At 51.6% G+C, this 26,834-nt stretch overlaps 1 protein-coding gene across 4 annotated transcripts in view; it reads left to right on the top strand.

The window, feature by feature from the left end:
* The window catches only part of SEPTIN9 (septin 9), a 135,782-nt gene that overhangs the window by 45,099 nt on the left and 63,849 nt on the right, over window positions 1-26,834 (top strand). The window contains exon 1 of one of the 4 annotated variants that reach the window (XM_027715683.2): window positions 19,231-19,395. The exons of the other annotated variants lie outside the window; for them this stretch is intronic. Coding sequence (XP_027571484.1) covers window positions 19,341-19,395 — 55 coding nt within the window. The 5' untranslated portion in view covers window positions 19,231-19,340. Of the gene's footprint in view, window positions 1-19,230; window positions 19,396-26,834 lie in introns of those variants that run through there. 4 annotated transcript variants of the gene reach the window in all.

Below are 26,834 nucleotides of genomic sequence, written 5' to 3'. Positions count from 1 at the left end.
CCTGGTCACTGGTTTCCAGTGGGCGAAGGGCGGATGTCACCATCCCCAGAGGCTTTGTTCTTCGTCTCTTTGACTCACGAGTCCGTCGCTCCCGGTGACTCATCCCCATCCCCAGGGATGCGCCGGGGCTGGGAGCGGGGAGCCACGGACCAGGCGGGGGTGGGACCCCGGTCCCTGCTGCCGGACAGGGATGCGCGGCCGCGGGAAAGGGCGGTGCGGGGCTGCGGGGATGCTGAGACGAGGTGGGCGCTGCCGCGTTCCCTGCCCAGCCACAGCCTCGGGAAGCGGGAGCGGCCGGGACGGGACCGTCAGGGGGAGGTGTGCGGAGCCTCGGGGGGCTCCGGGGACTGTCTGCACACCTTACCCGCAATCCCTCCCCCGAGCCCCCTGCCCCAGCCTCCTTCAGGCCTCCCCCTGCGCTAGTCCCTGCCCACCTCCTTGCCCGCATCCACATCGCTCATCCCATGCCCCGGGATCTCCCTGCACCCGCCAGCAGCCCGCTTGAATTTCACCTCCCAAAGGTTGTGTCTGGCTGTAAAAAGTAAACGACTGCTGAGGCTTACAGCCGGGGAGAGTAAATTCTGATTTATGTGCTTATATGGAGGGGTTTTATTCACTAAAGTAGATGGGTATTTCTCACTGTGTTGCTAAAGACATCAGGGTGCCCCACTCCTAAGCATATCTGTTCTTTGGCACAGCTTTTATTTACTAGCGAGTCAGGATTTAAGTTGCAGCAGGAGGGAGTATCTCGTGGCAGTTAAAAGCAGAGCTGTCAGAGTCCTTTTCCTGCTCTTCCACTAAATCTCTCTGTATCCTTGCGTAAATCATTTAACACGTGTGCTCTCACTTCCTATATGGAAAATGAGGTAGATGCTTTCCGCTTTTCATTGGCACTTCGGGATCCGCTGCTGGACAGCTGTGAGGGATTTGCCACGATAAAGCTGGGAATCTGACCCTTTGAGATGCCGGCACCCCCACGCAGGGCTGGGATGAGGCTCCCTGAGGGGTGGGGGCAGTGGCTGGTGCTAATCTGAGATGTGGGGATGGGGTGGAGCTGGACATCAGGCTGGAGGCACAAATCATTCTTACTGGATCTGTCTCTGCTGGGGAGTGTGGGCAAAAGAGCAAAACATGGGAATTTTTCTCAGGTGACAGTGTCCATTCCTCAGTCATTGCAAGTGCAGGCACAACTTCCTCCAGAGGGATGCTGGTGCTGCCAGTGCCATGTTCACAGCTAGAACACCACTGAACACTAGCTGACGTGTCTCTTCTCTGCCCTACTCATCAGTGAGAGCCATCTGACTCCCCTCTGTTCATCCTTCCCTGCTGTCTTCTGCTGAAGTCTTTAAACTTTGCCCTTTCTCCCCCCTGGAGATGATGTTCTGGTGTGGACCTACCATTTCCCTCAGACTGCCTCCCTGATTCCCCTTCCCAATCCTGAAGCAGTTTTGCTTAATTGTTTTCCTTCTCCCTGTGGCTTCTCTTGGCTCTGTGGAGTGACAAGGCTGGAGCTGCCACTCCAGAAACGCTCACTAGGAGGGCTCACGTTTAAGTGTTCACAGATTTGTCAAGATGGAGGCAAAGCAGGCAACCTTGAGAGCAGATGAGCTGTTGGGCCATGAAGAGATGGACTTCAGCACCTAAAATATTTCCCATTTCTTCCCTCTCTTGCAATTTTTTTTTGCTCCATTCAAGTGGTCAAACCTGATTCTAGCTGCCTAAAAAGCCCTGGTTGACATCAGTATTGACAGCTGCTCTCCAGGGAAGGGAGCCCTGTTGGAAACAGCTGTGGTTGGTTGCTGTGGGGTGGGTTTTTTTTCCAGAAAATATGGAGTTCCTGGTGGGTGGAGAGAGAAAGTGAACTGTGAAATTGTGTGTGTCGTGCTCTCCATTGAAACACACCCTGGGGAAGGCATGTCCTCCATAAACAGCAGTATTGGCCACGGCCCAGGAAACCCTCCCCACTCCCCTCTGCAGCAAGAGCTGAGTGCTGTAGGCAGTGTTTCCATCCAGAAAGGCTGTTCCTGATTCCTGTTCTTGTACCTCTTCACCCCTTGGGACACCCACTGGAGTGGCCTGTTAAATTGAAGGTTGTGCTTTGGGGTTCTCTCCCCTTTGCTCATCAGTTTGTTCCAGCAGACTGGTGTTACTGGTGGTACTGGGCCCTGTACTCGGGCTTTTTGCTGGCTGTGCTGTGAGACCACGGGGGATGTTGCTGAATCTCATGTGAAGCCCTGAGAACTTGCAGAGCTGAGTGGTTTTAATGCCTGCTCCCAGCCTTGCTCCAAAATGATGTGGCAAGAGGTATGTCATGGCATTGGTCTTGGCTTGCTGTGGACACACACGTGCACCCAGGGCTGTACAGCAGCTGGGGTGCTAAAACTGGCCTTTTTCTCATAGTTGTTCCCCAGGTTGGTTAAGACCCACCTTTGGTGCCCTGTACTCACCTCTGTCGCAGCTCCACAGCTCCCTTGCCATCTTGAGGCTACTCAGAGGGCAGCCCTTTGTCTGCAGCTGGAGAGGAAACTTCATCTTTCCCCGTACAGAGGCAAGAAGGTGACAGCCAGTGGCACAGGGGACCGAGGGGTGGAGGAAGGGGATGTGCGACAGTGGATGATGTGGAGGTGGTTTGCTCATAGGAGCTAAAGGGCTGTGAAGCAGCTGCAGGGATGATGGCAGTGCTGGAGACCTGTGGGAGGAAAAGGTGGCTTATTTTGGAGAAAAGAAAACAGAAAGGCAGCAGGAGGGGTATCGGGAGGGCTTTGAGCAGGAGGGGTGGGGACTCAGCCTGAGCTCACCCTTTCTTGGCTCCACGCCTTCCTCCCCCTCCTCTCACTGCGTGTGCTGTTTCCTATTGCAGGCCAGCAGAGACCTGGGCCCTGCTCCGTCTCTGGGAAAGCTCAGACTTGCCTATTTGCCCAAGATTTGCTCATTTGCCAGACCCTGTGCATGCCCCGTCCCTGGCAGTGTTCAAGGCCAGGTTGGATGGAGATCTGAGCAGCCTGATCTAGTGGAAGGTGTCCCTGCCCATGGCAGGGGGGTGGGAAGGAGATGATTTTTTCCAACCCAAACCATTCTGTGATTCTGTGAGAGCAAGAGGAGGTTTATTTTGCTGCTTGTTACTCGCAGAGCGATGTGAATCTAAACAACAGGCCGATACCGTGGCCCCCATTTTTCTGCATTGAAATGATTCATCCTACAGCCCTAAGTATCCATCAAACCTGAGCAATGTGCTCCTTTTTCTTTGAAAAACTCCTTATTGCTCAAGGCTGCAGGTTGTTTTGGTGGCTGTCAGTCCCCTGTGTCTGGCGGGAGCCCCTCTGTGCTGCCCTGGCAGCAGCAAGTGTTGCACAACATAAATCATGGGAAATCCGGTTCTGTGTCAGACATACTGTTCAAAGGCACCTTGGTTGTGCTCAGGACACTCTGCTGACAGATTTTCCCATGGAAAAAAAAAACTTCTAGCTGTTGACATACAAGTGCATCCGAAGTGTAAGCTTTTCCTGTCAAATTTCACTGCTTCTGGCTTAAAATCCGGTGCAAACCCAAGGATAGCTTGAGGGGGAGGAGGTTGCCTGAACGTTAGCAGGAGTTCATGTTGTGTTTTGGGTTGAAATTCAGGTTGCTCCTTCCCCCAGCTCCAACAATCCCTGCATCCCTTTAGGAGCTGATGCACAGCCTCGTGCAGCTGGGAAGGACCAGCAGAAGCAGGACTGTTCCCTAATTGCCTCTGGCCATCTGGGAGAAACCGTTTGAGTTAATTGAACTGTCTCTCTCATGCTTCCTTCTCTGCTTAAACATTAAAAAGGAACTGCATTAAACTGTGTAGGTCAGCAGTGTCTGGGGATGTGTAGAGTGTGGTAATATGTGTGAGGATGGTAAGATGATGCATGAGGTGTGGAGGCATCACGTCCATCCAAAACCCATGTACCTCTGCTGTTCCCACCTCTGCCTGGCTGAGGTCCTCGGCTCCACGTAGCTGTCACAAGTTTCCCTCCAGTTCCTTTAGATCTTGGCTCCCAGGTGCCTGACTTGCTCTGCACTGCCTTTTGGATGCTTTAAGTTTTCTTCTTGTTAGAAAAGTGAATTAATGTCAGGAGCTGCTTTCCAAGGCAGACTGGTGCTTGCAAATTAGATTTATTTTTTTTTAAAAGCAGGTGTGTTAAATCCATCATCCAAATAACCCATCAAAAATATTCCCTTCATAGTCCTCTCCCTGGTATTGCATGGACAATAAAGCCAGGCTGGTTTTCAGTCCTTTTCCTGGCTTGGAAAAGAAACTGTTTTTCAAAACGAAACAACAATCACCAAACCTGGTGTTTTCCAGCAGAGATGCAGAATTTGCCCTGCGGGGAGCTGGACTCTCAGGAAGCGCTGGAAGTGGCCGCTTGGATTTAATACAGTGCTCATCAGCTGCATCTGTTGTGAACAGGAACATCTTATGTTGCAAGGACTTTGCTATTTTCCATTAAATAGGAAGTTGCCCTTTTAGTATTAAGAGTTAAAGGCAGATTCTCGACTGACACGAGCTGTCGGGGCTCCACCAGCTCCCGCAGCTGAAAGCGTATTCCCTGGCAATCCTGCTGCGCTTGGCGTTTTCCTCGGGTTATATAAACATCCTTCTTTTATGGATGAGGCCAGGACATGCAATCTGCAAATTGCTGACAGTCCCTTGCAAGAGGCAGAGCTGCCCCAGAAGCTTCAGCTGCCCCCTGACGTTGGGAAGGGATGGGAGCCACCTCGGGCAGAGCAAGGCCATCAGGATCTGGCTGTGGGGTGTGTGATGTGGCTTTGGGTCAACCCAGCGCCTGCTGCTGCTGAAGAAGTTGTTGGGAACTCATTCAGACACAGCAGAAGGTCAGCAGGGCTGGGCTACCTGCACAGGGAAGGTCATCCTCAGGAGTTTGGACTTGCCTGTGTGCCTGCACCTGAGTCTCTCACCTCCTTATGCCTTCCTAGTCCCCTCTTGCAGATGTGACTTTCCATCCATTCAGGATGCTGCAGGAACTGGACCTGCACTCCTGCTGCACCACAATCAGGTTTTTCTCCTGAGGAAGGCGTAGGAGTTGAGGTTTATCTCCGTACTGGCAGGCAAAGGAGGATGCCACACCTCTGGGAGCTTCTGGGGCTGGGTGGAGCAGGAAAGTGGAGAGCAGCAGGACGTGGGCTTTGAGGAGTTGCAGTTCACGGGCTTGCCCTGGAGCCAGGGCACTTTAAGATTTCCAGGGGCCCTGAGGAAGGAGAGTAGCAATAAATCTGGATCATACATGACAGTCCCTGGCCCTTCGAGTGATTTCTGACGCTCTGTGTTCTTCTGACAACACATGGAGCAACAGGCTCTAATCCACAGGGGCTTTTCTTGGCTCTCAAGCTGGGACAGTGCTCTCTGTCAGTGGGCTTGGCTTGAGGAGCTCCCAGCTCTGGGTGTGAAGGTCAGAGGGGCAGGAAGCAAAAGCACAGTTAACACATAGTGGGGCCCTTTCATTGCCAGGCTGGGAGATTTTGTTCTCCTCATAATTGAGTTCTGGATAGCTTGTTGGGTGATGATGTGGCTGTTCCTGTGGGATCTTCCAATGCTGCTCCAGGAGAGCTGTACAGCTCCCTCAGGAGAAGCACTGAAGGGAAACAGAGACCAAGTACATCCTGTAAATGCTGAACAGGTCTAATTGCTGGGGCTGGAAATTCATTCTTGTGTGACTGGTATGGGCTGGGGAAGCCCTTGTGATAGCAGAAAGATACAGACATGCAGTCTGTCTTTGGATAGGGTTGAAAAACAGAGTTATCGTCATGTAAAAGATCAGGAGTGGTGATGAGATGCAAAGAGATCCTTGTCTTTGGGATGGGAAACTTTTCTGGGAGCCCCAGACGGTGTGGGACACCTAGAACTGTGTCTGGATTGGTTTCTCCCTGGAATATGCCCGTTTCATCCCCACTAACCATCCTTCTGCTGCTTAGTGTAGTTCCAGTCAGACCTTCTCTGGCTGTTCTGTGGTGGGTAGAGGCTGTGGCTGATTCTTTATGAGGGGTTTATTTTACTTTATTCTTTTCTCAGAGGCTGTGCCTGTTTCCTTCTAAGATGAGGGATTTATTTTGTTTTATTCCTTTTTCAGCCTTCCTTGAGTTTTGCCAGCTCTTCTCTCTATCAGCCAGAAGCCTGCAAGATGTAAAAGGAATGCACTGTCTTCAAAATGCTTTTTAATGCTTAATTCAGGAAAATAAAGAATTGTTTGATAGTGCCACTCTGCCTCTGAGGAACAGGCATTGCTGGGGCTGTGTGAGGGAGACTGCCTGGTTCTTGGGATGGGGACGGGGTGTCTTCACATTCTCAAATCTGCAGATGCTCCACACATCTGGCATGTGAGAGCTGGGCTGCACTATTTCCCTTCTTTAGCAACTGGAATCAATCCAGCCTGCCAGTTCCTGCAAAGCTCATCCTGTGGTTTAGTGGATAATACTGATCCTTGTTCAACTCCCACACTTCTGTGCCTTTCAAGCGGGTAGAGAAGACTTTGCAGAGCTTGTACTGTGCTGGGATTCCAGTTCATCGCTGTGGAAGGCAGCATGAATATTCATTATGCTGTGGAGTGCTTGCTCCATAGTTTTAATAAAATGTTTATGACTACACAGGAATGACCATGGAAATCTATGGCAGGTTGTGGCTGGTCAGCAGGTCTGAGTGATGCAAGGTGGCAGCAGTAGCTGAGGAGGAAAGGTTGAACTTCACTTTAAACTCAGTGAAGTGTCTTCACAAGTGCATTTACAGGAGTTTGACTTCTGCTGACGTTGTCTCCTCCTCTGCCAGGACGAGTGTTTCGTGTCAGTCCCTGTGCAGTTGTGGAGCTGACTGTAGTCACTGCACGGTTGGCTGAGCCCGGGGACCAGGAGCTGCACGAACCTGCGTTTCCTGGAGCGCTCAGCAAAGCTGCTGAGTGACACAAATCAGAGTGACAGCCAAATCAAGGCAGATCCGTTAGGGATGAGCACCCAGGCTTTATTCTGGGACTGCACCAACATGACTGAAGGTGAATCCAAGTGTCCCAAACCTAATGTTGTCCTCAGCAGACCGAGGACGCTCTGATCCTGTTGCTGGTGTGTTCACATCTCAGCTAACGGTGTGGTTGGTGAGACTGTTTCCTGTTGACAGTGCTGGCACAGACCCTCTCTGAGAGGTGCAGAGGGGACATGAGGCAAGAGGGTCTCTGTGAGCAATTGGTGACATTGATTTTTGGTGCTAGATTGTCCCCCAGCCACTGTGCCCTGAGAGGCAGCGGGACGCAGACATGTACCTTGGATAGGTTGGACAGGTCTCAGAGCAACATTACCTAGTTGAAGATGTCCCTGCTTGATGCAGGGGGTTGGACTAGATGGCTTTAAAGGTCCCTTCCAACCCAAACCATTCAATGATTCCATGACAGTGTACAGAAATGGGTCTTCTTGTCTAAGAGTTGGTTTCAGATGAGCCTCATCATAGCTGTGGACACTGAAGCTTTTTGCCACCTCTGACATGAGGGTGCTGTGGCTGCTCCACACTACTGGCCTCCACCTCTGTATTGAACACTGATGAAGGTGTTTGATGAAAATGGGAAGGAGGTTTTGCTGAAGAGCAGGACAGCACAGAACAGAGTGTGAGTTTGTGAGCGAGCCCTGCATTTCTGCCTGCGCTCCCACCTCACCTAAATCCATGGATATATAGAAGATAGATGAGGTGAGCAGATTTTGGTATGACTGCGGCTGGCAGCAGACACAGATCATGGATTAAACATGTGGGTTGCAAGAAAGGGGCTTTCTTGAGGCAGACAGAGGAGCCTGCTGTTGCCATGCAGCCCTATTCATCCCCGGCCCGATGCTAACAGCATTATCAATGTGTTTATACGAAGCTTGGCTGCAAAATGGCTCATCGTCCTCAAGTTTTTTCAAGCGAGTCTGTAGCTTTGCTAAATACTCCTTTTATTGTGCTGCCAGAGGCTCTCCCAGAGGCCAGTAGAGGAGGTGGCCTATTTGGCCACAGTGATATCTGGACCGGAGATTCAATTCCCGCATGTCTTAAATCTGTCTACAGACTGGCAAGCGACCAAGTGGGCATCTCTTTCTGCAACTAATTGGCTGTTTATGTGCAAATTGGCCTCTAGTTGCTTCCACCATGCCTGGCTCACCAGAGCTGCACGAGAGCATTGTGCTTGCAGACATCAGTGAGCGCCCGGGCTGTGCAGGGGATGGTGACAGCGGGGACAGCCCAGCCCTGCTTCTGGGTCGGGTCACCATCCCTGGCTCTGAGCAGGCAACTGGAGCTTCTCTGGGCTGTTAGCATTTCTCTGCAGTGCAGGAATTGCTGTCGAGCCTCCAGCTGGCAGGAAATGCTCTCCCAAGTTACAAGCAAGCGCTGTGGAGAAGGTTTGTTTGGAAAGCACTTTCAGTAGTGGAGTGGAGCTGCAGATGAGATGCCCCTGGTAGGGATGTGCAGATCTGTGGCTGGAGGTGATGGCACCACCGTGTGTCTGCAGATTGATTAAGGGCCTTCTTGTTAGGAGGGTCTTGCTGACACATCAAGGCACGTGTTTTTGCAGGATAGTGCTCCCCAGCGACCCCGGTGCTGGATTGAGGCAGCAGGGCAGTTTTATTTGACTCTCAGGAATGTTGTCTGGTTGTTAAACCAACCAAACTGGGGGTTCTGTGCTGCAGGGTTTTTTTTCTGGAGGTGTGGGGAGAAGGAAGGTATGTAGGGACAGAGCTCAGGTCTGGTAGCTTGTTCCTTTGTGTTAAGGTAAACGTGGCTGTGTTGGTCTATCTGTGCTTACTTGTGTGGGAATAACAACATCCCTTGAGCTTATAGAAACTGCCAGTCCCTGCTGAACGACAAAGGCTGATGCTTAATGCACGCAGCACTTTCCTCCTGTCATTCCTTTATAAGGAAAAACATTTCAGATTTAGTTCCTACCTTATTTTAACTTCTCATAAACAGGGACTGTTTAATTCTGCTAGTGGAACATCTAGTCCAATACTCCCTGACCTGATGTGGTTATTCTAGACTTGGAAAGATGAAGTATTAACAAAAGTCAGCAGAGTGAGGCTGAGCTCACCAGAGAGCAGTGTGGATGATGGGGTGGCAAACGCTGCCTGCAGTCCAGAGATGGCAGATGAGCACCATATGATCTCCATGTGGGTTGATGTAATGGCAGTGACCACATCTTGGAAACGGGAATTTGCTCTGTTCCCATTCCCCTGCTGGGCTTGGCCACAGGTGTAATGGGTACAAACAGGATGAGCTGCCTGAGGGCAGAGATAGCCCAGACCTGGCTGTCACTGTAGGGGAGCAGGGCCAGCTCTGCTCCTTCAGGACATTTCAACTCTGCTGTCCTCATCTAGAAACACGAGTGTCAGAGCTAATTGCCCAATACCCTGCACCAAAATGCTCTGTACAACTTCTCCAGGAAGGGCTGTGCCCTGTGGCTGGTGGCAATGCAGGCATTGCCCAAGTGCCTCTGAGTTTTGCCCTATTCTGGGATCCCCAAACTCAGCCCATCCCCAGGGTTTTGCTGCTCCATTTGTTGGGGATTTGCCAGTGGGGAATTTCTCCCCCCTTGTATTGCTTGCTAGAAATCTCCCCCTCTCCCTCCTGGCTTGGTGCCCTCTCTCTCCGTGGCTGGTGCTCTGCCCCCAGTGTGCTCATGGGCCTCTTTCCCATTTAGGGAAACGCTGGATGGGCCCTGCTTTTGGCCTGCTTGCAGCACATCTCCCAACTGACTTTTTTCTTTTTTTCCTTCCCAATCCTCTTTTGTTTCTGGAGGCTGAAATCCTCAGCCTCACCCAGCCGCGTGTGCCGGCTCTGGCTTGTGCCAAGGGATGGCTCTTGGAAAGCTGCACTGGGGCAGATGTGGAGGGGGGAAACCCAAGTGTTGTCCTGCTTGGGATGATGCTTGGGTGTTGACAGTCTCTTCTAGCAGGCAGGGTTGAGCCCAAGAGTGCTGGTGACAGTGTCAGGTCTCTCCTGCAGAAATGATTTAATCTCAGCAGGAACAAGAGCCCTGTGGCGGGGAGCCCACAGGCATGGCTGTGCATGAGCAGGAGCTGGGACAGGCAGCAGTGGCTGAACACAGGAAAGGGAGAAGAAGCTCAAGGAAATTCCCCCAAAAATGTTGAATCAGGATTTTTTTTTTATTTTTTTTACTCCAGGTCTTTAAATCAGCTGTGCAACTTCTGCATCTGCAGAAAACGCTGAGTCTGTGTTGTCAGGGCTGGGTGTGTAAGAGATGGACTGGGGAGCAGAGGGTGGTACTAGTCAGAAAGATGGTTAGAGGGGACTTTGCTATCCCCTTTACCCTGCTTTTCCAGCAGGAAAGGCAGTTGGAGTCTGATCTCCCAGGCTGCCTCCTGTTATTGGGGTTGATCCCCAGAATCCACAGCTTAGGGTTGTTGCTTTGGCGGTGCCCAGCACAGCTCAGCTCACTTGGTCTCTGGAGTCTGCTGGATTATACTGGGATCTGGTTAGAGGGGGTTACCTTCAATGTGTCTCTGGTGTGAGCCTGACAGGGTTGTAATAGACTTTTCAAGTGGACAGTTTAATGAGGTGTAAGAGCCAAGGCAGACTTTGCCCTTGCTGAAGGCAGCTGCTCCCTCCGTGGGGCCAGGCTGGCCCATCTCTTTCCCATTCGCACTCCCTGAGCCCAGCAGTTTGACAGCACCAATCTTGCCTAATTTTATGCATGTCCATGTTAGACCTGCCGAGCTCTCCCAAGCAGCAGTGATGCCGGAGCTGACAGCATGGTTCCCCTGGCCAGACCATTGCAGGGTGACTCCAAATTCCCATCTGCATGGAGGTGGGAGCACACAGCCCGTGGACCTTGGCAGTGATGCTTGTCCACTTGTGCATCCTTCCCATCCCTGCGTGGTGGAGCTGGAGCAAAGGGAAGCCACTGGTGGTGCTCGGTTCTCGTTGCCACACCTTGGCATCCCTGCTGCTCCTTTCACTGGCATCTGCCAAAGCCTTTAAAAGGAAAGGAAAATTGTGTTCATTCTTCCTCTCCTTCCTTTCCTCCTGCCCTTATGTCCCCCTCCCATCGTGCAGTGAGCTCCCACACTGTGTCCATGCTGCCCAGAGGAAACTGAGTGGGTGTGGGGCTGCAGCTCCATCTGGGAATTGTTCTTATCAAACTGGTTTATGTCAAAAAGAAATAATAATAATAAAACCTTTGATGTAAGCAGGGAGATCAGGAGGTACATCTGCTCCTGAGGCCTGACCTGCAGCTCCTGGTGCTTCCTGAGCCTTTACAGGGACTTTTAGGGTCTTTGTGCTGCAGCAGATTTTAATGCATGCCTGAAATATCTTGGAGGAGCAGGGAGAAACAACCGGGGGTTGGTGCAGGGAGCACGAGCTGCTGGAAATGGCTCTTTAAGAAGGAGGCAGAAGTATAAGAAAAGCAAGTTTCCTGCCATAAGCTGGTATATTTATGACTGGAAAGTTTTGGGTTGAAAAGGTCGTGAGCAGGCGGCTGAGAGAGCAGCAGAGGCAGGGGCTGTAACAGCCCATTTCCCAGCTCACGCCCTGCTCTGCAGCGGGGATGGGAGGGTCCTGTGGGGTCCGGTGGCCCTGTCTGATGGGAGAAGGATGGGGAGCACTGGAAGGGTGAAGGACAGTACCCAGGGCAGCTGGGATGTGTGGGGGGAGGCAGGATGGTATAAGATTTGTACCCACGGGGCTGCTGAGGGGGTGGGCTCGGGGTGGGGAGCCTGTGCTGTGCCTGCCTCCTCCCCTTGCTGTGCGGGGATGGAGTTTCCAGCCCTGCCTTGGACACCACGTGAAAATGAGACACGCACATCTGGAAGTGGAGTGCATGCCTGTAGCACTGCTGGTTTATTTATTCCTGCAAATGCTTCCTAATTAGGGACTGCTGGGAAGTTTACAGTGCTGGAAATGGTCTCTATCCAAGGGGTCCAGTGTTCTGACTGACCATCTCCTTCTCTTTCCCCCCCTGCAACTACCATAAGCGTGCAAGCACTGAAAATGGGGAGAAGGTGTTCCTTGCCTTGAGGCCCAGGCACTGCAGTTCCTTCTGGAGTCAGATGCACCCTCAGCCATATGGGAAGGTATTCCAATGGAAACGTGCTGGGCCCTGTGTGTGTTAAACTCATCAGAGGATGAGCAAGGTTCCTGAAGCCTCTTGTTTCTATTAAAACATCTGTACTGTCATGTGATGCTGAGTTTCGTGCCTGTTTGGCCTTAATATTAAAATGCCGTAATTAATAATTAATTTTAAAAATAATTAAAGTAATTAAGTCAGTTTTCTGCTTGGATTCTGAAGTGCACCTCCCAGGTTCTTAGGAACGTCTGACCTGAAACTAAATGAGAAGAGCGAGGGCTTGAGACTGAGTTTAACTGCCTGAGGTTCAGGCAGATGCAGTTCCTGATCCTCTTTCTGTTTCCTTCCCCTGCAAGTGTCCCCTGCTGTTTAATCAACACCAGGGAGTTGTGCTTCCCTTCCCTTCCTTTTTCCCTTCCCAGGCATGTGGGCTGCCAGCCTGCTCCACCAGTGTGCTGGGGACACCACAGCCCTCCTGGGAGCACCAGGGTGGCTGGGACAATGCTCCTGGCCTGGGCTCAGGACAGCATTTCCCTTTCCAGGTTCTCAGCACACGCAATAGCCAAAATCACTGTCTCCGTGTGAAATGCTTCAAGCTGGGCTCCAGCCATGGCATGAGATTGGGGGGGGCACAGTGAGCTCAGCCTGTGCTTACAGATCACCAGGTAAACAGCCTAATTGCTCTTTGGAGTCGATGAGGTTTGGAGTGCACAGGAGGGTGTTGGTGGGGGCAGAGCTGTGCTCCCCAGCCCAGCCATGTGCCGCTGGAGCCCAGCATGGGGAGTGCTGACCTACAGCATCCTTCCTGCTGGCAACCAGTGGGACCAGGTGCCTGGTTTGAATCCCACTTGAGCACTTGTGGAGCCCAAAGTGACCTCATTGGAGGCCCAGGGAGGCAGTGGAGGTGTTGTTGCCCATCGAGGATGAGCACACATGGGGTGCAGGACAGACTCAACTCTGTATTCAGGTTAGCAGGGTGAGAGGATGGATGTTGGTCCTCCCCTTGCCTTGCTCAGTGTAATGACACGTGATGCATCCCCTTGTCCTGTTCAAGAACAAGCCAGTATCCACTCTGCACACTGATTTCATGGAGTTAAGCCTGAGATGAAGTTAAGCCTTAATCTTCACAGCCGTGTCCCTGCTGGAGGTGGGGAGAAGGGACTGCAGGAGCATAGTGTCTGTAGTTGTTTCTCCACCCGCCCAGCTCCTGTGGGGCATTTCAGCTCCAAGGTTGTTCCAGAACACCAAGTTTGCTGCGTCCCCTGTTTGTGCACTGAATATCTGAGAAGCTGTAGGCTCAGGGACCGTCTCCTTCCCCTGGTTGTATTTAATTTCCTAGAAACAGAAACCTTTTTGCCTTTTTGCACCCTTGATTTCACAGCAGTCCCTTTATATCTCCTATCAGTAGCTGGTAAAATCTTCTTCTCATTTCCTCTCTTATTGATCTGTTTATACCATACCCGTGTTTGGGTTGGGATTGGGGTTTTTTTGTTTTGTTCCCCTGGCAACGGTGATCTTTGCCTGCAGCAGCTCTCCCCTGTGGCACATCTGCGGGTGATGCTTCGGGCAGCCCCATCCCCTCTCCACCTTCACGTGGTGTGTGAGTGATGCTGGGCAGCCAGGATGACTCAAGATGGAGCGCTAGTGATTTCTGCTTTGCTGCTGGAAGTGTCTCATTTAATACATTTTAGGACTGCTCTCTCTTTGACTGTGTGGCGTCGGTGGCTCGTGGTCGTGCTGGGACCCACTGGTGCAGTGAGGTCCTTTGTGTTGATGCTCTTTTCATGAGCAAAGCCTCTATTAAAAGCCCTTTGGGTACTGACCTTCCATCATTCTTCCAGATTTCATCCTTTTTCTGTTATCTGGTCTTCAGAGTTACCTGATTCTTTCAGCACAGAACTCTGGCTCTGTGTTGGTGATGGGGGCTGTGTAGCTCTGTGGCACTAAGGGATGAGATCTGTTTGTGTTTTCTTTACAAAAAAAAAAAATCAGTTAACTATCCAGAAATCTCAAATCAGCAAACCTATTTTGAATCATTTTAACTTTTCCCATGATCTGAGTTTCCTTGCAAAGGAAGGGAAGTGTGACTAGCACTGAAGTGCGTCCGTCTTCCTTGTATTTCCTATTCCTTTGGAAGCAGGAAGAGCCTGAGTCTTGGGAAAGAGCCTTTTTTCATGACAATTTCTGCGTAATCAGGGCTGGATTCATGCTGTCATCCACATGAAACTATGGGTGGACGTGATGGGAACTGTGTCTCTGGTTTTCCTTCCGGAGTCCCCTCGTCCCCAGCTGGTAACACCAGCACTTCCCAAGGATCTGGGAGCTGGGTTCAGCACCACTCCCTGCCACAGCCACCTCTGGTCTTATTACTTGCCAGCTCCCTGTTTGTGAGTGATGCCTGTTATGTGCCTCAGTGATAAGGAGATGACTGTGCCTCTTCCTGGTGGGTTTGGAAGCAGAAATGGGTTCGGGGCAGAAACAGCACAGGAATTGAGCAGCTGCAGGGAGTGGAGGAGTGGAAGGGAAGGTTATGGCAACAGCCTTTTTTTTTTTGGCTTAGAGAGAAGAGCTGTGATTCACCATTCCTTCACCTTCAAAATCTGCCTCGTCTGGGTTATTATGTGTCTGTTTCTACCTGTTACTCTGTGTTGGTGCTGCCAATGCTGCCCTGTGCTTGAGCTGGCAGTGATGCTGTGGGGATGATGGGGTTGGTGTCTCAAGTGCCTCCACCCACTCACTGAACCTTCCCGTAAAGGCTGGGAAGGATGGTTCATCTGTGATCAGCAGCAAGAAAAGATATTTGGACTCTCAAAAGAAACATCAAGTGGTTAATAATAATATTTAGCTGCTCCTATGTAGTAGTTTTGGTCAGTGAGTCTTGGTCAAAGTGTTTTATAGAAGAGGCCAGAATCAATAAAGAGTTTTGTTTTCTAATTAAAATAGGAGGAGGAAGGGGAAGATCCTATGAGTGAATTACCTGTTTTTGTGTAGGAGATAATTTAAGGCTCAGGTAGCCACAATGACTCATGGCCCCATTCTAACCCAGCCTGATGCTCATGACTGCAGCAGATCGTGAGACCGATAAGAGCTGCGAGAGTTCAGAAAAACTTAGACTTGTGGGAGGAAGAAAATCTGCCTGAAAAACTGCATTCTTAGCAGCCTGCAAGGAAACTGTACAGTGCTGTTTAAAAAGTGTTCGGATAGGAAAGTCCCTTTTCTGCCTTAGCCTGTCTTGATAAGGGATCTTCTAACACCGATACCTGCTGTTTCTTTGGGTTTTTTCTCTCGTGATTTTCTCCTTGAAGTGATTTTCTAGGTCTACTCTGCCTTGTGGTCTGTTGGGATCTGGAGAAGCCCTTGAGGCATCTCACTGCCTGGAGGGCAGGAGAGCCCAGGGGTAATACAGTACCCAGGGGACAGGGGTCAAGGTTTCTTGCATCTGCCAGTATCATGGCACCGATCTAATTTTAGCTTGGTATCTATAACTGAGTGATCAGCAGATTTTACAGACTGCCTTTTCAGGGCAGGAAATCCCTTCCAGGCCAACAAAACAACTTTGCAGGAAGTTTGTTGCTCATCTGAAGAGCACAGTGATGGTGAAGAAGAGAAGGCAGGGCAGTCAGTGCTCAGAGTGGCCCATGGTAGAAAGGAAAAAGAAATATTTCCATTGTAAGGTAAAACAGTAAGGAAAGTCATTTACCTAAAGCCCTCCTCCAGCCAGGAGGGTTTGCAGAACAGGGATTTTGTCTTGGACAGCAGTTGCTGTATAGAGTATCCCAAAGGTCTCATCCAACCAGGAGCTTGAGGTGAGGCCTCTGATACAGTAAAAGCAGTGAGTGAGACCATCAGTTGTGTGAGAAAGGGGAGCAGCAAATGACATAAGAGATGTGATCTTCTTTCTTTTAAGAAGTGAGTTCCTTCTCTTTTAAGATAAAAGTTAAAATCCAATGACTAACACTTTTGAAATGTAGGGGAAAAGGAGCAGAAAAGCCAGATAAATGACTGAAGGAAATACTTGACACAAGGATGGAAGGAGCAGAACCTGATTACTTTATCAAAGGGAGTGTAGGTGATGTGATCAGTGTGGGAGATCTTTCACCAGGAGAAGGCTCAGGGTCCTTAACCTCCTTGATCTACCAGAAAAGGGCAAAGCAGAGGCTGTGCCGAAATTGCATTCGGATGAATACGACACACGCTTGTGCTATGCTGATGGGGAACCCCAAAAACAAATTCCAGGGGAGGAGGCAGATCCCTCTGGGATGGGTGCTCAGCTTCCCAGGGTTGCCTGTCTTTCTAGAAGAAGCATTTAGCTAAATATAAGCTTTGGGGTTGAACATGCAGGTAGAAAACCAGATGAAATGGTGTTTGGTTATGTACAGATTGGACAAGTGGATGATTTGTTTTGGTCTTGTAAAGCCATGCCTCTGACATGGCTAAATCAGATAAAAGGGCAAGAAAGTCTCCAAGAGAGAGAAGGATGGGCTTATCTCCCTGGAGGAAAGCTTGCTCCTCCTCTACCAGCAGGCGCTTGGCTTATGTGCTGTAGGGTGAGCTGTTTACATACCTTCCTGCTTTAAATATTTACTATTAGAGCTCTGGATATTCTTGTTATTCTTTAGTTGCTGTAATTTTCCGTTTTTCTCCCCCCCTCTCTGTGCCTTAGGTGCACATGGGTGCAATATTAACCAGCTGGTTTTAATGAAAAGGAACTCCTACTTATAGTCCGGATATTTTATTTCACACTTCTTGGGGCTCTCTTTGAGGCCCGTTGATTTGCTAAACTTTTATTAGATCCAGGATGATAACATTGTCTTTGCTTAGGAAACACGGAGTGACCCGGGGAACTGAGACTAAACCAAACTGCCTCAAACTCTTTTTGCTGAAGTGCTTTGAGCTCCTTCACCAGCTCCATGAGACCGGCAGACGTCATCGTGACGCTCACTACTCACAATCCATCAAGAAATAGAGGGTTTTTTCTAGTGGTTTATTTCTTCTTGCCTCCAGTTGACCTCAAAAACAGAGCCCCCATCACAGTGTCACACCAGTTCTTGTGTGCCCTAGTTCAGAGAGGGGCCACCAAACTCCAAGCAGTGGGTCTGATACTGAATCTTATGGGATTTGCAAGACTCTGAACATCAAAAGATGTGCTTGGTCCTTCCTCAGAATGACCCTATTGCTTTTTAAAAGTCTTTTTTACAATAATGATTTTTAGCTTCTCTTGCTTAGTTCATTTTTTCCCTGCTTTAAACCTGTTCTACAGCCTTGTGATGAGGGTGAACAGGGGAGTTAGGATGCTTAACATCCTTTGCAAAAGGTTAATCTGTGTTCTGCTCTTCCACTGAGGGAGTCATTCCTAGTTTTTAACGAAGTGGCTTTTTTTTCTTGGTCAATAACAAAGTTAATTATTGACAATTACATTTTTACCTGTTAGAAATGGATTGCGGACGTGACCTGCATATGAGCACTTGTGAAGGGAAAAATAAGATGCTTTCTTTCAAAAATCAATGCCAGCAATGGGGGATCATCCTGTGTGATGTGGCAGCTACCACTGCTCCCCGTGGTGGGGACAGCAGGGACCCAGCCCCTGGGGCTGAGCTCAGTGTCACGGGAGCCACATTCCTGTTCTCCTCCAAGGCGTCGGGAATAGGTAATGGTGTTCAGGCAGGGAAGATGCCAAGGAGCTTTACAGACACTGCATGGGGAGGCATTTCCACTTCCATCTTGTGATGCACAGAGATGCAGAGCCTGTTCCTCCCTGGGCTGCTATAATATGTTGGTTGACATCACCAGGAGAGCAAGAAATGAAAGAGCTGAGTGCTGCTGTCTGTCAAAGGGGAGGAAAACCACTGTGTCTACCTTGAAACACCACACCTCTATTTTAAAGGTGCATTCTCAAGACTGTTTAAGCAGTTCTCATGTTTTCAAGTAATGCCTTTCCTTGGATTATAATCTCAAGCTATTAACAGCATGGAAAACCTAGAGCTTATTGAGTCTGAGAAATTGGTACTGTTGGTTTCATTTTGTGGTTCATGTACAGTCTTGGGGAATCTGTGGTGTTTGCAGACTTTGACGATGTGAAATCTAAAGTGTGACATCAGTGATGAAGCACGTACTATCTGCAGTGACAGCTGGTAACAGTACTACTGCTTTGCATGATTTTTCTTTATGGTTCACCCAAAGTGGACTAAAAGCCCAACCCATTAATTTTTCTTTTCCTGTTGATGTGCCCGGACACATTTCAGTGGGTATCATCACTTTAAAATGATGCTATTAAAACACAGGGTGGGGAGGATAAAAGAGGGTCAAGAGGGCAGGATCTGAATCAACACGGGAAGGGAGAAACATCAGATAGCGAGGAGAGAGGTGCTCAAACTGAGAGTGTGTGAGAGGTGGGGAGGAGGCAGCAGTGCCGCGGAAGGGATTGGTGTCAATGCCCAAAGCTGGGGCTTTGCCTCGCTGGCTCTGGCTGGAGGGGAGGGAGCTGCGGCAGCATTGGAAGCGCAGTCCTGGGCTCACCGCAGTCATGCCTAGCGGCACTCAGCTTCGGGACAAGTTATGCAGCCCCTTCCGCTGCTACAGTGATGGTTTTTCAGAGCTGGCTGCTCGGATTTGGCAGTGATGGATTAGTGCAACTGGTTCTAGTGCTGGTTTGATTTTGAGAAGTTATAAGATGGGAGGTGGCCGAGTCGCCCCTTTCCAAAGAAGGGCAGACCGGGGAGCAAAAGGGTTATCGGTGCTGGAGAGCACCGGGGGCTTGACCCACCCGTGTGGGCTGGTTCCACCCGCTTCCTGGGGCAGCGCTGCGTTGTTATCCCAAGCTGTTACCCCTTACCGGGGGGGGGCACGGAGGGGTGCGGCGGGCGCGGGGTTCGGGCGTTCAGCCCATCCTTTCTGCCGCGCCGCTCCCGGGCCGGGGGGACGCGCTGGAACCCGCACGGTGCTGTTCGCCCGCGGGCGAGCGGTGCCCGGCTCCCGCCTGGGGTGCCCCTTCCACCCCCGACACTTGGCGGAGGTGCGGGGCGGTGCGGGGGTCCCGCCCGCCGGGCCGCGGAGGGGCGGGCGGCGTGACGGGCGTGGGGAGCAGCCAGTGCGCGGCGAGGGGCCGGGCCGGGCCGGGCTGGGCTGGGCCGGGCCGGGGGCATGGCTCGCTGCCCGGCGGGGCGGGGGGCGGCCGCAGCCGCTCGCCCTCCGCCATTCGCTCGGGCCGCAGGCGGCGGCCGCTGCTGCGCACCCGCGGAGCCGGGGGGCAGCGCCCCGCGCCCCGCCATGACCGACCCGGCCGTCAGCGCCCACCTGGAGGGCATCATCTCCGACTTCGAAGGTGGGTGGCCCCGGGGATGGGGAGCCCCGGCGCGCGGGGAAGCTGCTTTTGGGGCTAAACCGGGAGGAGCTGCCGCGGCGGCGGAGCGGGGTGAGCTCGGCTCGGCTCCGCCGGGGCAGGGCTGCTGCCTCACCCCCCGCCGCTGACACCCCGGCGGTCCCGGGTGTCACCCCGCGGGTGGGGAGGGCTGGAAGGAACGGGGGCGTCATCCCTGGGAGCGGCTGCGCCCGGTGCTATCTGCCAAGGCAGGGGCTTACGGGATGTTTTCTTCCTTCCTGCCTTTCCCGAGTTGATTTGTATAGTCTTTTCAGCTGAAAACACCCGCCTGACGAGACTGAAAGTCTGAAAAAACCTAGGCACCGGCCCTTCTGTCGACTCCCAGCTTTGGGATACAAACACAGCCCTGGAGTAGCTGGGATGTGGGTAACCATCCGAAGTTTTATATATTGCCATAGCGGGAGCTGCCCGCCCTAGAGAGCTCTGCAGTTGTCCCGTGGCAGAGCTCCAGTCGCCCGGAGCGTTGCCTTGCTCTCTGATGGAGGATCCCCTTGGTGGGATGGCTTCTCCCCGGGTCTGTGCCTCTTGCCTGCTATTCTGGCTTTTTCAGGCAAAAGAAAAAAAAAAAGCTAGCGGGAAGCGTGCTGCTGCCAGATGGGTCTGGGAGTCAGAGACAGGCAGAAGAGGGCTGGGGGGTTGTGTCTGAGGCAGGCGTTGAGAGATCGGCTCGGGGGAGCTCATCTTCCCGAGCAGAGTTTTGGAAGAGCAGCTCCGTCCCTGTGCACTCGCACGTCCTGGCAGCGACCCAAGCTGAGCTTTGTGCAGCGGTTTCTAGAAAAAAAAAAAAAAAAAAAAAAAAGCCCACAAGAAATAGCGGAGATCTGGGGGCCGCGGTGAAAGCTTATCCAGGGGCTGCGCGTACACGGCTATAGGCTGAGCCGCCTTCACCGCCTCCTGGAGAATCCAGCCTTTCCTTCGGGAAGGAGCGCCGTAGTGTTTTTCCTGCTGGGTAGCTGAGGAAGCTGAGAGCACAAGGGTTCCTCTTCCAGGTCAGGCAGGAAACGGGTGGCAAGGCTGGGGGCTCTGCAGTCCTCATCGTAGGGTTTAGACACGTTCGTGTCCTCTATTCCCAGCCTCCGGGCTTTCTCCAGCTGAAGTTGGGAGTGGAGGGCATAGCAGGAGGCTGAGGGAAGTCACGTCCCTTCGGAAGACTGGGACTGACAAGTGTTGGGACACAAAGATCGACCCGAATACACCATCTGTTTGGCACTTGGGGTTCAACGACGCCTTTGTAACTGTCCTTGGGGGACGCGTGAGCTTCCCCACCGCGGGGCTCCGAGCGCTGATGTAATTACAGCTTTCCTCGCGCCTGCCCCAGTTGCATTTAAATCTCTGAAGAATGAGTAATTCCCTACTTGGGTATGATAAAGGCTCTGCTGCGGGCCCCGGGGCTGCTTGTGCAGGCTGTGTGTGCTCCTCGGTGGCACCGAGCCGCTCCGCAGTGCCGGTTTTTTTCAGTCCACGGAGCACTTTGTAGTTTCTGCCTGTGCAGAGGCAAAGGCTGGGGAAAGCTCTGTGCATCTGCAGCCAAAAGGTCTGGCCTTGCCCTTGAGCAGGGATCCGGGCTACTGTTTCACAATTTAATTAGCTCTGTGTTGCACTGCCGCTTCCCAAGAATACGGCAATTAATCTCTAGCCTGTAGGGCAGGAGATGCAGTGTCCTTGTTTGCTGGGTGGGTATCTCAACCCGGGGCAGCCCCTGGCCGAGCAGGAAAGATGAGCCAAAAATACCGTGGAGCAGAAACACCAGATCAACCAAAGCTGCCTTTGTTCTTGCTGGTCACACACTGCCTTCCCTCCCCAGTCACCCTGGCTGTTCCTGCATGTTTTCCTTGTAGCATCCCTGCCTGTTTTCCTCACAGCATCCCTCCCTGGCATAGGGCCCATAGGTTTCTTGTCCCTGCTGTATTGTGGCAGCGAGGCAGTTGCAGCCTCAGCTGTGGAACTGCCAGTCCCTGTGGGCCCGAGGAGATGTGAGGATCCCTTGGGAGAGGGAAGCAGTATGAGGTACTCAATTCCAGTTTAGTTTCCAAATCAAAGCAATGTGTGCAAAGAAAAGACAGCAGAGCAGAGTGTGTTCTTCCTCTTGAGCCCAATGATGTGATGGGGATGGCTGCATCCAGGCAGCAGTTCATGTGCCCACCTTGCACTGACCAGCAGGTCCTGTGGGGAGGGCACTAGGAAAGTTCAGAGACTTCTGCCCAGAGAAAGTGTGGATGTCCCATCCCTGGAAGTGTTCAAGGCCAGGTTGGATGAGGCTGTAAGCAACCTTGCCTAGGCTAAGCTGTCCCTACCCATGGCGAGGAGGTTGGAAATAGATGATTTGTAGGGTGCCTTCCAACCTAAACCATTCTATGACCCTAATCTCGCTTATGTGACTGACAAGAACTTCCTCATCTCTAATGGGGGAGAACATCATTAGGTCTGTGGTTTTCCAGGATTTAGAGAATACAATAGTTCTACCCCTGGGTTTATAGATTTTGGCAGGTTTTCAGAAGCGCGGCTGGTTCAGCTGTGGTTGCAGCAGTGCTTCCCAAGCTCACCTCTGCCTCAGAGGGCAGATCCCTCAGCTCCCTGGTGCCTCAGGCACGGACCCCTGAGCTGCAGGGAAGGCAAACTGCAGTGGTAAATCAGCCCAGGTGGTGGGATGCTTGTGCAGTGTGTTAACATTGTGTACACCCTAAACCACCCTCACCCAGTTCAGGTTGGGTGATATGGGAGTGTCGGTGTCTGCAGAGGGGGTGGATGTTCCTGTTCCCAGCTTTGGTTGGTTGTGAGAATGCCCAGAGATAATTCCACAGTGTGGTACTTGTCTTCCTGCTGAAGGTGTAAAGCACTGTGTACTCATTGTCTACTGCCTGGTAGTGAGACAGAAGAGATCTGCTCCAGCCCCTCATTCCACTGGGATGTGGCTGCTGCCGAGCGGAGTCCCGGGGATAACTGAGGTGTGCCTTTGCTGGCAGTTGCTGGTGGTGAGTTGGCAACAGGGATGCTGAGCACTCCCTGCCTTTGCCAGCACTGTCAGTCAACACCAGATTCATTTCCTTGCAATGTTGAAACACAAACTGTCATAGTGGGTGTAAGCTGTGCGTGGTGGAAGTGCCGAGTAAGTGCATGGAGAGGCAGGAGGGTGCCCAGGAGTTCAGTGTGGTGTCTGGAGCTAGATCCTGGTGGGGAAACAGGCTGGCAGCTTTGCTCTGGCAGAAACCGTGGGACAGCATTTGTTGATGGTGCTTAGTCCCTGATCTCCCCGTTGCCCAGCTCTCTCAGGGAACATGTGCTGGCTGGTGGGCGAGCCTCGGCAGTGCTGTTGAGCTGAGCACTGAGGGCAGGGAGCCTCCAGCCCTGCCAGGACATGGCACTGCTGATTGGAAGGCTTCTCTGGCTGTTTTATTTATTCTTTTATCCTATTGCACGCTTTCCCTACAGACACGTACTTCTCTCACCACCTAATGCGGGGTATTTTTAGTATTTCAGCAACAGACTTTGTCTCATGAGGTACAAACTCATGCTAAGTTATGTCCCGGTTTTAAGGGTCATCAGAAAACCATCACCCAGGTCGTTTTCAGCAGGGGGCTGCTTTATAAATAGGCTTTTCTACATGCGTGAAACTCAGGGACTCGTCCTTAAAATTTCCCTGAGCAAATGCCCGGGATGTCTCTGGGACACGTGGCTGCGGTGCATCCCGCATGCCTGCTGCCGTGGGGAGCAGCTGCTGCCGCGTGCTGCGGATACTGGGACTCAGCCCTGCTGCTAATATTAGCAGGAACGTGCCAACGGGGCGGTCGCAGCGTTGTGTGGGTGACGGGGCTTGAATTCAATGCAGTGAAAAGCCCTGGAGGTGGGACGTGCCTCGTGTTTGTGTGAGCGTCTCACTTGGATTCGAGGTCTCTCCCGTAAGCCCAGCCTAAAGGTCTGCAGGATGAGCTCTGCTCTGGGCTCGCACGCACAGGGGTGGGCTGGGAGGCCGAGCGTGTGACTAACGGTCCCACGTGTGCCCATGGTCAATGCCTGGAAAAGGAAACGCAGAAAGATCTTTCCGATTATTACATCTTGGATCGTCTCAGCTCTAGGAGCGAAGCAAAGCTCCTGAATGTCAATTGTTGGATTTCCTGGGCTGTCCCCAAACAGTCAGACTGAAGCTGGTCTCTCCTGGAGCTCTTCGTCACCAGCTCCCGTGGTGGGCAGAGGAAGAGCCACTGATTGATGTAGCTGCTGCTCTGAGACAGCGGAGTCACCTCTGATATGCTCAAAGTCGAACTTTACAGCCACTTCAGAGAGTTTTCTTTCTTTTTCCATTCTTCTTATCTACATTTTTCAGTCTGAGACAAGAGATGGAATGCATGGGAGTTTTCTGCCAAATCATCATGTGGTAGGAGAGGAAGGAGCCAGGGGAAGGTGGCTGAGGGAAGGGAGGATTTGTGTCTTCCCCAGCAGAATTTGTATCTTACCCTGCAGAACTGGCCTTCAAGCCACAGAGTCAAAAACCCACATCTGCCTGGTTACAGCAGTGGAGACCTGCTGTTGTGGGTTGGGTTTTTTCCCCAAGTATATTAAATTCATTCGGAATAAAAAGATGGTGAGAGAGTGGGAGAGGGAAGAGCAGGATGTGGATCTCTCTGTCCACGTGAGCTGGACTCTGGGGATAGCCTCTGGCCCCGGTCAGGATGTAGAATTATTCTACTGTTGTTTGTAGTTTTCTCATGCAAGGAGGGCTGGTCTGTGTGTCCTTGGGGATGGGCAACCACTGCAGCACAGAGCAGAGTGTCCTTGGCTCTGCGACAGCATGGAGAGCTTCCAGTGTTGGCTGGTACAGGTGAACTTTCCATTTGGGGTCAGTCTTGGGCAAAGTGAGCTAATTGTGCTAATCATAAAGAAACCTTTCAGAATTGTCTGGGAGGGAAGGGACAGAGAGAGGATGAGACTTAAAACTGGATCCAGGGCAGCTACTTCGGTTGTGCAAGTGCAGTGCTGGTGCTTGGAGGTGAGTCAAGGCTTGGAGCACGTACACCACTCTGGCTCTTCAAGCACTCACCAGTCTCTGGGACCTTGGTAACATCTTTCCCTTAGTAAGGGAATCACCTAAGATGCTTTATTCTTTGCTGATTGCCTCTTGGTAGTTTAGGGCAGTGGAGTGAGTAGGAAGCACCTCTAGAACACGTTGGGTCATGCCTAACAGATTTGGGTGACCATGGCTTTGTCTCTTGGCCAATACATGCAGGCAACCTTGAGGCTAAATGAAGGTCCTGGCAACTCTGGGTTTCCTGTGGCCTCCCACAGGGTGCTGGTTTAATTTCTGGTTTGCTGCCCTTCCTTGCAGGGAGCTATTCAGCCCATTTTCCCAGGATCCAGACAGCAACCACAAAAGCCTGGACTGGGACTTGTCATAAATCCAAACACAGTAATGGAGACTTCAGAGCCCATAATCACTCCAGATATTCATGTTTCTGTGTTTGATATTTAAGGCAGGACCATTGCACAGGCTCTCCCAACCTCCCAGGCTCCTCCTGCTGCAGTGAGCTCTGGCACTTTCCTGGTCTTTAGAGTGGGATGTGGAGGCAACAAGTCAAGTGATCCTAAACCCTGGTTGATCTTGTTTCAAGCCTGTAAAATGAGTCAATGGGTCTGAGTCCAGTTCCTGATGGGGCTGTGCCTGTTTGGTGGGGGTTGGGGTCCATCAGGGCAACTCTTTGTGGGATGGGGTGAGCTGTCCCCTTCAGCATGAGGATGAGGTTGTGTCCTGGCCACCTCTCATTTCATACCTGCTAGGGTATTATTTGGTTCTGGCACCCCTCTGATGGAGGCATCAGCAGTTTGCACCCACCTGCCGTGCTGGTGCTTGTGCAGGGAGAGCCCTCCTGGGTGCAGGAGAGCCCTTCTGATTCCTCCTCTGCCTCGAATAATGCTGGTGAGGAGGATCCCTTGGGCAAGAAGGGGTTTGTTGTTGCCTTCAACTTTAAAAAGCTCTCATCTCCTGATGGCTGTGACTCAGGCTTTTACCCTGATTGCTTCTCTGAGGTTGCTGGATGGAGCTCAGCCCTTGGGTCTCCTGGGGACACATTCAGAGTGGTGACCCATGTGCAGTGTCCATCCAAGCTGGCTCTTGGCTGGTTTGCATCTCAGCCAAAAGCTGAGATGTCATGGGAGGACTGTCCCCCTGCATCCTTCCAGTGCTGCAATGGTACCCTGTTGCTGGCACCCAAGTTAGGGCAATTTGGGTTAACAGGGTGCCAACCTGTTGCCTGGGTGTAGGCACTGCCAGTGTCAGGCAGCCTCTCGTGGGTTTCAGGGCAGGGGATACTGTGACCACATTGGTCTGTGCTGCCCTCCTGGCAGGAGAGGTGGCACTTTGAGTAAACATCACAAAATTGTGCAGCCCCTCACTCCTGGTGAGTTGGGTGCCCTCCAGCATGTCCCAGCCCTGGGAGTTGTGGCAAGGGTTAGTGGTGAGGGTATTGGCACTTGTCTGCTGGACTGGTTTGGGAGGCAAAGGAGTATGGTGAGGACTGGGCTTGGGACTTGAGTCTTTCTTTCATCTTGGTCACTGGAAGTGCAAATATGGGGAAATATAAAAAAGGATGGATTTTTTTTTTTTTTTAAAGCGTGTTTACTTTACCAGGGAGGAGAGAGGAAGAGGGTTCTGCTCTCTGCCAGCCTTCAGGACATTTGGACAACTGCTCTTACTGTGGTGCTGGGTGTCCCCTCCAACAGAGTCATCAGAGCTGGCTGCAGTGACACCAGCAGTCAGTGGGGAGTGCAGGCTGGGGGAGCAGGCAGCATGGACAGTGCTGGGGGGCTGAAGGGCTCCTGGGTCCCTTCTTTAGCCTCTCTTCCTAATTTACCCTTTTCTGTAGCTTTTTAACTAGCATATTGCAACACTACCCATCAAAGCATCTTCTCAAGCGAAGACTTAAATGATTTAATCACCCAGTCCCTACACTGAGGCTGGTCACTCACCTGAGTCACTCTCCATGTCCCCTGTGTGGGTGCTGGCAGTCATGACTCGGGGAGGGTGGCATCTGTGGCATCAGCACACAGCAGTCTGGGATCTGCAAGACCATCTGTATCATACTTTTGTCTCTGGGTAATCATTTTAAGGCATTTTAGAAATATAACTGAAGCAAACCAAATCAGCAGTCCCTTGGGAGGCACAGAAAAGATTTATTTCTCTCTTTCCTCCTCCCCTTATGAAAGGAAACTGGAGCACAGACCGGAGACAGAAGCTGGAGTGAGCCTGTGGCAGAGCCAGTAATGCAATCTGCTGGACTGGATACCCTGTGTTTGATGTAATTTTCTGTACAAGTATGAAATGAATATAAGGGATGTAAAATATACTGGTTTGATCTGGAAACATTTTGCTGAGGACTGATGGTTATATAAAG

Source organism: Pipra filicauda, unplaced genomic scaffold, assembly GCF_003945595.2.
Source record: "Pipra filicauda isolate LSUMZ 115617 unplaced genomic scaffold, ASM394559v2 scaffold80_size11013439_pilon, whole genome shotgun sequence".
Taxonomy (NCBI): Eukaryota; Metazoa; Chordata; class Aves; order Passeriformes; family Pipridae; genus Pipra; species Pipra filicauda.
The sequence above is the reverse complement of the archived record's forward strand: the minus strand, read 5'-3'. Positions and strand labels throughout refer to the sequence as shown.